Here is a 13,699-nt window from a genome sequence, read left to right as displayed (position 1 = left end):
CATCAAAATGGAAGTTAAAATATTAAAGGAGTGGAATGAAAATTTTGCTTTCATATAAATTGACTAAAAAAGATAAATGGGTATATGGTTGTTGTTGTTGTTGTTGTCTGCTTGTACTAACACAAATTATATATAGATTTAGTTAAAATATCTACTTTTATATTTTATAATGTTTATATATTATTCTTAAATAAAGCACGATGTTTTCGTTGTCAAAGCATTAGCACCAGGAACACGTTTGCAGAACAATTGCTTTACGAAAGCAAAAACTTTTGCGCTAATTGTCCTTTGACTAGGTCCTTAAGTGAACATAAGACCACATACTTTCGTTACTCACACTTCCTTCCGCCGGTCCTCAATTGGTTGCAATTGTTCTATTCAGAGAATTCAATGTTTTAATCTTATGTTAGAATTTATTATATTTTTGTAATTATGGATTTAGATTTTGGTATTTGTCAAGATATTAGTAACATATATATTAATAATAGTTTGTGTCAACAATATTAACCGTTAGATTATGTCCTCCATTTACTTATACTGTTCTCTTACTCTTTAAAGTAAGCAATTACTTTAGTCAATCATGATATATTTTGGTAAAACAATAATTATATGATATAGTTAATTCCAACCGAGTTAAATGCAAGTTCCAATCGAGTTAAATGCAATAGTTGTCTTAAAAAAAGAAAAGAAACTTGAATGTAATGAGTGGCATTTTATTCTTGAGTGTTCGACCACTTTTGATCTTAACACCATTCTAAAGGGTAAAAAAAAACATAATTTAATTATTTAAGTAGCATATGTGATTGTTAACCTTTTATTAGCATGTTCTTAGAAATTTTATTTCTTAAAATGATACATATATCTGTCATAAATTAATTTTTTCTAAAGAATTAAACTTTTCGTATTGTATTTCGTAGGAATTAAATATGAAACCACTTACGTTAATTCTATATATTAACTAATTTGTTATTTGATTATACAGAAAACCAAAGTAGTAAATAGTAGGAGCATATCCCAACATGTTCTCTCAAACATTAACTTTCATGTTGTAATGTACTATTTCCTTTGTCCCAATTTAGGTGGCAGTTGGCACAATTGAAATTTCGATATTCAATCTTCTAAACTTTTACGGTGAATTCGAACAAAGGAGCTTTAAGTTTTTTGAAATAAAATTTATATATCTGGAAACTATGTACTCCCTTTGTCTATTTTCATTTCGCTTCGCGAGAGTCAAGTTGACTAATTTTCGGAACTAAATTAAATTATATTAATTCAATATTTCGAAACTAAAATTTAGATGTTCGGAAACTATACGAAAAATGCTATAAGTTGCAATTCTTCTCATATTAATATGATGAAAAAATACATCTTAAAATGTTGGTCAAAGTTTATGCAGTTTGATTCTCGAGAAGCAAAACATGACGGAGGGAGTAAAGAGTTGTACATAAATCATACATATAAAAAAAATTCATTCAAAGAGAAACTTGTTTGACTTTTGAAATTTAATTTGTGCCACTTAATAATATTGGGACAGGGGTTGAACTTGAAATAGGGAACAATTATCAGCCTTTAAAGCAAATACGGAAAACAGTTGCTTCCTAGTAGCAACCTACAGTAGTATAATATACGTATAAATTCAACGCCCATAAATGCAGCATATGTTCATCAACTTTCCTCATTGCATGACTTAAAGCACCACCATTACACAACACTTTCCCCATCAATAACCTTCCCTCAAGGTAATCTCTTCTTCAATTTTCAATTTGCGCAATTTAAATATATATGATTTTGTGATAGCTTTGATCTAGATCCTACGTATGTGTGTATTTGTTTCTTTTTAATATGTTGATTTCTGTGGATATAACTTTGGAGCTGTTTATTTTCGCTAGTACTGATCTCTTGCTTGTTCTTTTTTGTATATTTGTGATTGGATTTAACTAATTGAGTTGTATACACGGGCTGTCTAGATATTTCTTGCACTATCATGCTTATGGAGTACCTCCCTCCGTCCCAATTTATGTGACACAGTTGGAATTTTGAGAGCCAACCAAGTTTTTCTTTGCCCGGAATTTCTTTATGTCTTTTAAATATTTTAAGTTGTTAATTAGTGTGATTTATAGTATTTTTTACGTAGCTTTCAAATATATAAATTTTATTTCAAAAAACCTTAAAGCTTCTATGTCCCGGATTCACGATCAAAGTTTAGAAGTTTGAATCTTGAAATTCCAACCGTGCCACATAAATTGGGACAGAGGGACTGAGAGAGCAGGGGCGGATTTAAAGAGGGCTGAGGGTGTTCAACCAAACACTCTCGGCAAAAAGTTACAGTGTATATATAGGGTAAATTTTCTGTGTTTATGTGCATATATTAACTTTTGAACACCCTGAATAAATTATATTTAGCTTCTTTTTTTTTTTCCCCAAACCCCCTGAATGAAAATCCTGGATCCGCCACTGTGAGGGAGTATTATACGATTTCTTGTATTTGATTGTGAAAAAATCTAGTAAGGTAAAAAAATTCTTCATATTTTCGGTATATAAATGCTACCACGTATGGGTGTTTCTTCCTGTTGTTACTGGATTAGAGTTGAGAAAAATTTCTGTATTGCCTCGTGATTTATTTTTCGTTTGAGTACCTAGTATTTTAGGATTGTCAATGGAAATATTCAGGGATAATGGAGACATTTGAGGGACTATTCATTGTTGTTGGATGGTTGAATTTGGGCAATGGTATTTGAGCTTTTCATCTTCAAACTTGTCTTTTTTGTTTCCTAGAAACTGAAATGTGTAGTTTGTACATGATTTGTTGCTAATAACATTCAAAGGGCTAAGACTAATGAGTTAGAGGCTGAGGATTCTGTGGAGTGACACTGAGTTTTGGGCCATTTTTTTGGGGGTTCTCTGCATATGTGGGTCCACATTGTTGCATTCATTCCCTACAACTCCTGCTGATTATATGATATGTGAATTTTTTCTAGCATCTACGGGTTCAAGCCTTTGGCCATTCCTTTTGTGTATGCTTGAGGGCAAAGGATCCATATTAATTCCAATTTTGAGCTTAGGCCCAGGGGCAGTCCTTTTTGGTCTTTTGTTGGCTGAATGCCTTGTTAACATTATCCCATGTTGTATTCAGATTGAAGTCGATGTTACTGATCTATGTATAATATGTTAGGTATCTGCTTATTCTTTTTAAGAAGTGATTGCAGAAACATAGAATTGTGCGATATATAAGATGGAAGATTCCGAGGGAAATACTCCATATACGAGTACCCTGGAGAGACTGACCAGCTATGATTTTATCTCCAAAAATTATGGGTCATCTGGGGTTGCTGCTGCAGTTTTTGTGGCCATAATTATACCAATATTCCTCTCCATGTTACTTATGGGGAAGAAGAAGGCAAAACAGAGAGGTGTTCCGGTTGAAGTTGGTGGTGAGGCAGGTCTTGCAATGCGCAATGCTAAATCAGCTAAATTAGTAGAAGTTCCTTGGGAAGGGGCTACAACTGTAGCAGCGCTATTTGAGCAGTCTTGTAAAAAACATTCCTCTGATCGCTGTCTGGGAACTAGAAAACTAGTTAGCAGGGACTTTGTTGCTGCAAGTGATGGAAGGAAGTTTGAGAAACTTCACTTGGGGGAGTATCAGTGGGAGTCTTATGGACAAGTATTCGATCGCGCTTGCAACTTTGCCTCTGGTCTTGTTAATTTGGGTCATGATGTGGACACTCGTGCTGCTATCTTCGCAGAAACTCGTGCAGAGTGGCTCATTGCCTTTCAGGTATTTAAGTAGTTCCCTTATTCTGCGTTCCTAATTATTGCGAGATACAACAGTTTTCATGATGAAGTTATTGTATTCAGGGATGCTTCCGGCAAAATATTACTGTTGTTACCATTTATGCTTCTTTGGGCGATGATGCACTTATACATTCACTCAATGAGGTGAGCCACTGTTATTATTTACTCTATGTATGCAACTTTATTCATCTATTCGAGGCGTCATATGACACTATGTATTAAACTTACTCGTGACCATTGACAGACTCAGGCATCCACATTGATATGTGATGCCAAGCAACTGAAAAAATTGGTTTCTGTTATTTCGAGCCTGAAAACCGTCAAGAATGTCATCTATTTTGAGGATGACAAGAAATACGAGATGGCAACAGATTTCACAAGTATTGGCAGCTGGAGGATGTCATCTTTCTCAGAAGTAGAAAAGCTGGGTAGAAATAGTCCTATTCAGCCGAGAATGCCTAACAAAGAAGATATTGCTGTGATCATGTATACAAGTGGCAGTACAGGCTTGCCTAAGGTCTGACCCTTACTTTTTATTGATCCATTTTCCCGATGAACTGGAATTCGATATAAATATAATGATTGTATGTTTCTTAAGGGCTATGGCTTCCCAACTGGCCCACTTTTGTTTATTATTTAGGGGTTATGCTATCTGAAGCTGATAATTAACATATGGGATTGTTGAATCTATTAAGCTTTGGTTATCAGAGCATTCAATAAGTTATCCACGGTGAGATGTCATTCCAAGACATAAAGAGAAAGAAATATGAGTATTTCAGCTTAGGCATAGTGTCACGTAAACACACTCATATCGTAGATTGCACTACTTCTTCGTCAAATGTCTGTCCCTCCACTGATGCTTGTTGTCTTTTTAACTTTTGGTTTAAACCAACTGAATAGTTGCGTAGTTTTTCCTTTTCTATTAGGAAAGAGTACTGCTCTTAATTAATCTCTTTTGTCTATGTTCTACAGGGTGTTATGATAACTCAGGGCAACATTGTAGCCACTGCAGCTGCTGTTATGACTGTGATTCCAAAACTTGGGAGCAGTGATGTCTATTTGGCTTACCTTCCTTTAGCTCACGTTTTTGAGTTGGCTGCTGAGGTAACTCCTCAGGAGTTTATCTTTTATTTGTTTCATTTGTGTTTTACCTAGCAAATGAATATTATTGTAGTTCTAAGTCATTGTGGTATTGCAGACTGTAATGCTGACTGGAGGTGCTTGTATTGGTTATGGCTCGGCCCTCACATTGACAGACACTTCTAACAAAATCATGAAGGGGACCAAGGGAGATGCTACAGTTTTAAAACCTACTTTAATGGCAGCAGTTCCAGCTATTCTGGATCGTGTTCGGGATGGTGTTATGAAGAAGGTTTCCACCGACCTTTCAGTCTTAAGATCCCAATGACAAGGGCATACTTAGTTTGAGAATAGGGCTTCAAAAGATTCAATTTGGACTAACTGTTGTTTATACTTTCCGTGACGCTAGGTTGAGGAGAAGGCAGGTTTTGCCAAGAAACTTTTCCACATTGCCTTTAACCGTCGATTGGCTGCTATGGAAGGTAGCTGGTTTGGAGCTTGGGGTCTAGAGAAACAATTGTGGGATATCATTATATTTACAAAGGTAAGGGCTGTGCTTGGAGGAGATATCCGTTTCATGCTTTGCGGTGGTGCTCCTCTGTCAGGAGATACTCAAAGATTTATCAACATTTGTATGGGGTAATTCTTCTCATTCCTGATGATGGTCTGTATCCTATCTGTATATGTTCTCTTGCTTGCAAAGATAAATTTGGATTCCTTTTTTTTTTTTTTTCAATATCTGCTCCTAGTGTGGGCTACCTGTCGTTAAGCTTCAAATTTGACAAATATATTCAATGCAAAATATTTTGTGACCGCTTGCTGTAGAGCTCCTATTGGTCAAGGGTATGGCTTGACAGAGACGTTTGCTGGAGCTGCTTTCTCTGAGTGGGATGATCCTTCTGTTGGGCGTGTTGGTCCACCTCTTCCTTGTTGCTACATAAAGGTATGCTCACTTTGTGGTGACATAACGGTAACATTTGATAAACGGATAGCCTGGTTTAGATATAGAGTTCATTTGAGAGCATCGACTGTGTTCATTCATTTATGAAAGATCTATGAGAAACTATATTAGCAAGTTGTTCTGAATAGATATAAACTTGAGAAGTCTTCACAAGAGCTGAATATTTCACCTTAACTTCGTCTGTCAATTTTCTACCTTTTCCTTGGCTTTATATTTTTGACACTCCTATGACTTCCCCAGTTTTTTTTATAGAAGCTATACTTTCAATCTGCTAATACCATCTTCTGTTGTAACCATTAGAATTTGAGGATAATTTCATCAATCTTTGTCAAGGTTTCCTGCAAAGTACATCTCTTTTGATTCTAAAATCTACAGGTTTTCTGTGGTCTGTGGAAAGGAGAAAAAGTAGACACGGAACTGCAAATAAGCCATACACTAAAGTTAATGAATCAGATATGTGCAAGAAAATAGTTCTGTTTATTAACCTCCTTTTAAGAATTTCTCTCTTCTTTCACAACTTATGATTTCTCTGAGAAACAACAATTAACAAGGAAAAGCAAGACGAGAGGAAAATCAGGAGAAACCAAAGAGGACATTGCAGTTGCAGCCTCTCATACACCGAATTATACATGTTTCTGTAAAACTCTCCACTTGGGCAGCATGCACCACCGTACATCTTCCACTTTAGCGGTCCCAATTGTCAACTCTGCAAAGAACCATCCTTTCAACCACTGACTCCAAAAGCCTTGTCCAGTCCCTTTATCGCCAGTTTTGAAATGAATCATCTTCATTGTTTTCAGATCATTTTCCTCTGCTACCTTCAGTGCCTGCAGCCTACTACCATCTCTTCTTAGACAGCAATACAATTAACTCATATGATACTGAAAAAGTTTCTGTTTACTACATGTTCTGTCCTAATTTGTATGACACTCTTCTTATTTTGAAATTTCCAAAAACATTGATCCTATTTCACTAATAATGTTATTTATACAACTGTCACCAATTTCAAGAGTCAATTAGATTTAAAATCCATCAACGTAACTTCTCAACCATTACTTTGATATTTTTTATTACTGTTATACAAAAGTGCCGACCCCAACTTATTGGGACTGAGGCGTTGTTGTTATTGTTAGACAAACGTCTAAATAATATCTTGACTTAGTAGACTGTCAAGGCATATACTTCAGCGCCTTCTTGAAGCGGTGTTGGGTTTTTGTCCTTCAACTGAGTTTGATTTTTTCAGATGGCTTATAGTTTATCAGATCCATTATTATTTCACGAGTTTCTCTGGGAATTTTCTTCTAAAAAAGTTGCAAATTTCAAATGTAGTCAAAGTGGTTTTCTTATCTGGGGACTTCCATGATAGCCCTATTAAAGGGAAATGGGCAAAATGGATAAAGCTAGGTTCAATTAAACATTATAAAAAGACAAATCATGTGGGTTATTTGGAAAGAGAGGAATAGGAGGGCATTTGAAGGGTTGGAATTTGATTTTTTAAAAATGCAGAGTTATGTCTCTAGTTTCCTTTTGGTGTACTTACGAGGTTCCAATTTGTTTAGAGGATTGGATCTCTTTGTTGAGAACCATATTTTGGTGTAGGTTCTCTTTTTTTAGTATACAACAACAACAACAACAACCCGGTGATCCCCGCATGTGTCCACATGCAGGGAGGTAGAGTGTACGCGGCACCTTACTCCTACCAAGGTAGACTACTGCTTTCCGAAAGACCCTCTACCAATAAAAGCATAAAAAGAAGTAAGATAAAAGTAAGAGATTCGGAAAAAGAGATTGAAAGCGATATGGAAGAAATAATGCAAGACAGACATAACACGGGATAATCACAACACGAAATAACGGATAATAGCGAGTAATCGGAGCGAGAGAACACAGATAATCAAAGCATAGGAAATAACGGAGATAATAACGTAAATCGGGCATAAAAATTATATTACAATAATGCGACTACTAATAAGAACGGATAACGAGACTATCTACTAGCCTTCTACCTTAATTTGGGTCCTCAAACCTCCTATCTAAGGTCGTGTCCTCCGTGCTCGTAGCCGCGCCATGTCGTGTCTAATTACCTCTCCCCAATACTTCTTCGCCTACCCCTACCTCGTCCGAAACCATCCACGTCAACCTCTCACACCTCCGCACCGGGGCATCCGTGTCTCTCCTCTTCACATGCCCAAACCATCTCAATCTCGCTTCTCGCATCTGCCTTCCACCGAGGCCACCCCCACCTTATCCCGAATATCCTCATTCCTAATCCACTCACTACGGCGTGGCACACATCCATCTCAACATTCTCATCTCTGGCAACTTTCATCTTTTCAACGCGAGAGATCTTAATCCGGCCAACACTCCGCCCCCATACATAGATACCGCCTTAACCACTACTTTGCAAACTTGCTCCAAGTTTTGGGCGGCACCTTTTCGTCACAAAGACTCCCAAGCAAGCCTCCATTTCATCCACCGCCCTGGCACGACGTACATCACTGCCTATGCTTGCACAAACGGGGAGAAGTACCAAGCCTTACTTCCAAGTCAGAGTGCAGCGATTACTGCCAAGTACTGGCTCGTCCTACTTCAAAACCCTTTAGACTGAGTATGAACACTCCCAACCCGCTAAGTGAATCGGTTGTCGTCCGCGAAAGCATACACCATGGCACCTCACCAATGCCGTGTCAACCATCCATCACCAAAAAGCTAAGAGTCATTGCAACCCTATCACAACCGAGGAGTCTCCTCCTTGTTATATTGCATACATGTCCTCGATCACCCTAATGTACGCCACATACTTTAGCTCCCAAGCATTTCCATGGATTAACTTTGTCTAAGCCTTTTCTGACATAACACCACGTTCTTCCTCTCCCTACATCGACCACATGAGAGTCGAACGTCCCTACATGAATCCGATGCGACACACCTCTCTCACCCTCATCTCCACCACCCTCCCACACTTTCATAGTGACATTGGGATATCTCCTATTCTCGTAGACAGAGGATCATTCACTCGCCCTCCATTCTTCGATCAATGCCGATTAAACAACCTACTCCAAACCCGTGAAATTTCCCCGCGCATCCTACGAAGTCAACCTTAGAAAAAATCGCGACGCCTTCCCGCGATTGTAAATCACCCAACACAACGTCTCTCTGCTTTTCATTCGGGCAAGAAGACCGCCATCTCCGTCCCCAATGAGTCTCCTCTAACAATACTTTGCCATGCTCGTCCTCATGCATTTTACTTGATCCACACATCACGTGCCTTTCTCTCCCTCGCCTTGGCTAGCTTTGAACAATTTTACGTCCCTCCTTTCTTTTCTAGTTCGACATACACGTTCAAAAAGTCGCCGCCTTTTGCCGTCGAAATCGCCAACTTCGCCTCCTTCCTCGCCATCTTATAAAGTTCTCGTATTCGTCCACTTCTCCACCTCATCCTTGCTTATCAACTTCGCATACGCCACCTTCTTTGCTTCCACCTTCCCTCGAACTTCTCCATTCCACCACCAATCCCCTCGATGCCGACCACGCCACCAGACCCCCAACACTTCCCCTTGCTACCACCCTAATGCAACTAGCCGTCTTATCCCACATAATCCCCACTACTATCCTGGCCCCCATATCCTTCAATTTCTCTCCCATCTCCAGGGCACTAATAGTGGTCAAACTCCCCCATCTGATCCTAGGCGGTCCTCCACGATTCTTCCTCGTCATCTTGATCGCTAAATCCATCACCAAGAGCTTATGTAGGTTGTAAGATATTCGCTCGGTATGACCTTTACAATCCTTGCACGTACCTTTATCATCCTTCCTGAGGAGTAAAAAGTCTATTCGAGTCTTAGCCACCGAACTACGAAAGGTTACCAAGTGTTCCTCCTTCTTTGAGAACTCGAATTGGCTATCACCAACCCAAAAGCTCTTGCAAAATCCAAAGTGAGACTCTCCTCCATTCCCCGTCCCCGAAGCAAAGCCTCCATGCACATCATCATAACCTCCCGAAATAGGTCCGATGTGTCCATTGAAATCACCTCCCACGAATAGCTTCTCAGTAGGCGGTATGCCTCCCACTAATTCGTCCAAATCCTCCCAAAAGCGCCTCTTCTCCTCATTGCTCTGCTATTATACACTAATAATGTTCAAAGCGAGTCCTTCAACGACCACCTTAATCGACATCATCCTATCAGTGACTCTCCTAACCTCTACCACCTGATCTCTCAATTCACTATCTACTAAAATGCCCACCCCATTTCTATACTTCGACCTACCAGCCACAAACTATACCCGTCTACCTCCTTAGCTTTAGGACTTACCATTTGGTCTCTTGGATACAAGCTATATTAATCTTCCTCTTCTTAAGAATCTTAACTAGCTCTATGGACTTCCCCGTTAACGTTCCAATGTTCCAAGATCCTACTCTCAACCTAGACGCTCCTTTCACCCACTTACCCCTCCTAACCCTCGCCCCCGTCCCCCAACGAGAAATGGGGCTTCCCCCAATTGTTTTAGTATACGGTTTGTATATGGGGCTTCCCCCCAATTGTTAATAACATTATTTACCTTATCAAAAAACAAATTAAACATTATACAAGAGAAAAGGATAGTGGCTGTTCCCATTTCTTTCGTTTCTTGCCTGAAACTGGTTAACTTGCTAAATCCTGAGCTTGCTAGTTTTGTGGTAGTGCATTGTTGGTTCTTACTTGAAGTCTTGTGCTAAACCATGCAGCTTATTACTTGGGAAGAAGGAGGTTACAGAATAGGTGATAAGCCTATGCCTCGGGGAGAAGTAGTTGTTGGTGGGTGCAGCATTACTGCTGGCTACTTCAACAATGAGGACAAAACCAATGAGGTTTATAAGGTAGTGCTGTCTTAAAAAGCTCATTGCAAATAGAGGATTTTGTTATATTGCAAATAATTTATGCTGCTATTATCTCTGACATAGGTTGATGAGAGAGGCATGCGCTGGTTCTACACTGGTGACATTGGGAGGTTTCATCCCGATGGATGTATTGAAATTATTGATAGAAAGAAAGATATTGTTAAGCTTCAGCACGGGGAGTATATCTCACTTGGAAAGGTATGTACAATTTCTTTCACACACATGGAATCTGATGTTATTCCCAGCATTATAACTAATTCCTAGTAGATTCACCAATTCCTGCTTAGCCAATTAAAAAAAAAGGTATGACTCCTAGTATATTCACCTCATCCTATGATTGCGCACGAGATTTAGAGTTTTGGTCACTTCCATTTTTGGTCATGAAGTCCTCACAATACAGTGGCAGAACCAGTGATGGAAAAATCTATATCATATTCTGCTGCTATTTTGGGCTCTTATACGAGTTTTTATTTTCCTCTTGTTTTCTTCTATTTATTTTTCATCTTTGGTCTCGATTTGGGGCAATGACCTGATAAATTGATGCTCATCGCATAGGTTGAGGCAGCACTTTTATCAAGCAATTATGTAGAAAGCATCATGGTCTACGCAGACCCCTTCCATAATTATTGTGTAGCTTTAGTCGTCCCTTCACGCCAGGTGCTTGAGAAGTGGGCCCAAGAAAATGGCATCCAGCACAAAGATTTTTCTGAACTGTGTGACAAAGCAGAATCAGTTAACGAGGTCAAGCAATCACTTTCGAAGGTTCGTTTCTTTTCAGTGAGAGTTATCAATTTATAATCATGTGTGACTATTAATTTGGCAAAACTAGTGGCCTTTCTTTATTCTGAAAGTTGCGGTAAGTAAGATAAATGAATGCAATCTTGATTGCGGTCACATGAAAAGGAAGATGATGACATAACTGAGCAAAGTTTTTGTGCTAAAAAGATAAACATGAAACACATTCCTCCTCCAAATTTTGGTGCAAATCTCAAAGGCCTTTTGCCCATCCCCATGACAAAAGGGGTGAATAGTGATGTAAAATCAATTGCTGAGTTTAAAAGGAATCACAAAAGACTGTAAATGTTGACGCAGGATGCTTTGTGCACCGGGCAGCCCTTTTTACGAATGAGCGTAAATGTTTAAAAGTGGCAAATGGTAAGAGAGTCCAAGAAAATAAGCAAAAGTCAACAGAAAGAACATTAAAAAAAAAAAAACGAATAGAATTTTAGCTGAGGGAAAAAGCAGCCTAAAGTGTTTTTATTTTCCTATGACTTTCTGGAGTATTTGGATAGTGTGAAAATTTTAGAATATATTTATAGTGTTTGTTATATGCTTATATCTTGGATGGTCAGCTGCTGGCAAACCAGTGAGAAGATGGTTTAATTTTTTTTTTGGGAAAAGGGTAAAAAATACCTCTCTCCTTTGAGAGAAGGGCTAAAAATATTCTCCGTTACGAATTTGGGTCAAAAACCCTTCCCATTGTTAAAGTTTTCAAATATACCCTTGTCTTAACGGAAATCCCCAAAATAACCCAAGTACCCAACTAATAAGTGAATATTGTTCATTTTGACCAATAATAACAAAATATTTCCTCAAAATCACACGCAAAACTGGATAAGTTTATAGAAGTACATGCAAAATTTGCTATTCTAGACATTTCACATCTTCAAGTACAAATATTCATTAAAGAAACTGGGTATCTTTCCTTTAAGCAGTATGGGAAAGAAAAAAAGAAATAAGAGATGAGACTAAGTAATATAGCATAAAGAATGGTAAAGCAAAGATGTAGTTAAATGTACATAGGAGGGGTCCTGGACAGCAGCCCAACAGATCTGTATGTCACTCTTCATATCGAAGTGAACCCTTTGAAGACAGCAGTTCACGTTGCGATGAAACTGAAGAAGTGTTTCTACAGATAAATATACATAAAAATGAAAATGTTTGAGTGTTTCTGCAGTTCACCCGCTTTTCTTAATTCCTCCAAACTTGCTTTAATTTCTTGTTCTCTTTTTATTTAGTTGGGTTGGGTTTAATGATGGGCCGGGTTTAAAAAATGAAATCGGGTTATTTTGTGGATTTCCGTTAAGACAGGAGTATATTTGAAAACTTTAATGACGGGAGGGGTATTTTTTACCCAAATTCATAATGGAGGACATTTTTAGCCCTTTCCCCAAAGTAGAGGGGTATTTTTGACCCTTTCCCCCTTTTTTTTTTAAATTCGTTTTCATTTTTCCATTTTAGTGGTAGGGAGGGATTGGAGGCTTCAATACAAGGTCGATGACCTGATTTATCCCCAGTCCTATCCCCCACCACAACCACCCTTCTTCTTTCTTATCCTTAATTGGTTGGGATGAAGCATCAACTCATAGAAAGAATAATTATCCTTCCTGTTCTTGTTCCGAGAAAATATCTAGGGCTGTACAACCTATTTAAGAAAGGTTACCGTTAGCCCCTCATGAAGCCTCCTCTGCTAATGAATCATATTTTTCTCCGGACGACTAGTTTACCTCTTTATATATCCAAGTCCATGTCAAGATTATTTTCCTAGAATTTGCAAGTTTTGGAAATATAAACGACTAATTTTCAGGTAGCAAAAGCTGCAAGATTGGACAAGTTTGAGCTTCCTGCCAAGATCAAGTTAATACCTGAGTCTTGGACTCCTGAGTCTGGATTGGTAACTGCTGCTTTGAAATTGAAGCGGGAACCACTGAAGGCTCGATATAAGAATGAGTTAGAGAAGTTGTATCAGTGAATCATTCTTAATTCCCTGCCGATTTACGCTCCATTTTAGCAGATTTGTGTTCCTGTTTGTCAGTTAAACATTCCAAGATGAGCACAAGTTTTCCTGTTGAAGTGCAATTACACGTCTCTTTTTGCTGTTGCGTTAATGTTAAAGCAGTTGTATGCATCTTTCCATATGGTTGTCCTACTAAAGAATGATGTATAACAGACATTTAAAAGAAAAAGTCACCAGCTTCAGCTATTTG

The 13,699-nt window shown here is 38.4% G+C and overlaps 1 protein-coding gene across 1 annotated transcript; it reads left to right on the top strand.

Annotated features, from left to right (window-relative positions):
- The first annotated feature begins 1,791 nt into the window (after nucleotides 1-1,791).
- LOC132036291 (long chain acyl-CoA synthetase 8) lies at nucleotides 1,792-13,659 on the top strand. The gene is made up of 12 exons (XM_059426595.1): nucleotides 1,792-1,815; nucleotides 3,173-3,775; nucleotides 3,856-3,936; nucleotides 4,037-4,309; nucleotides 4,765-4,896; nucleotides 4,991-5,164; nucleotides 5,282-5,511; nucleotides 5,698-5,815; nucleotides 10,560-10,691; nucleotides 10,776-10,910; nucleotides 11,268-11,474; nucleotides 13,300-13,659. The coding sequence occupies exons 2-12, from the start codon at nucleotides 3,233-3,235 to the stop codon at nucleotides 13,462-13,464; spliced, it is 2,190 nt and encodes a 729-aa protein (XP_059282578.1). The 5' UTR covers nucleotides 1,792-1,815; nucleotides 3,173-3,232; the 3' UTR covers nucleotides 13,465-13,659.
- Nucleotides 13,660-13,699: the final 40 nt, after the last annotated feature.

This window comes from Lycium ferocissimum, chromosome 11 (assembly GCF_029784015.1).
Source record: "Lycium ferocissimum isolate CSIRO_LF1 chromosome 11, AGI_CSIRO_Lferr_CH_V1, whole genome shotgun sequence".
Lineage (NCBI taxonomy): Eukaryota > Viridiplantae > Streptophyta > Magnoliopsida > Solanales > Solanaceae > Lycium > Lycium ferocissimum.
This window is presented reverse-complemented; position numbering and strand designations above follow the sequence as displayed.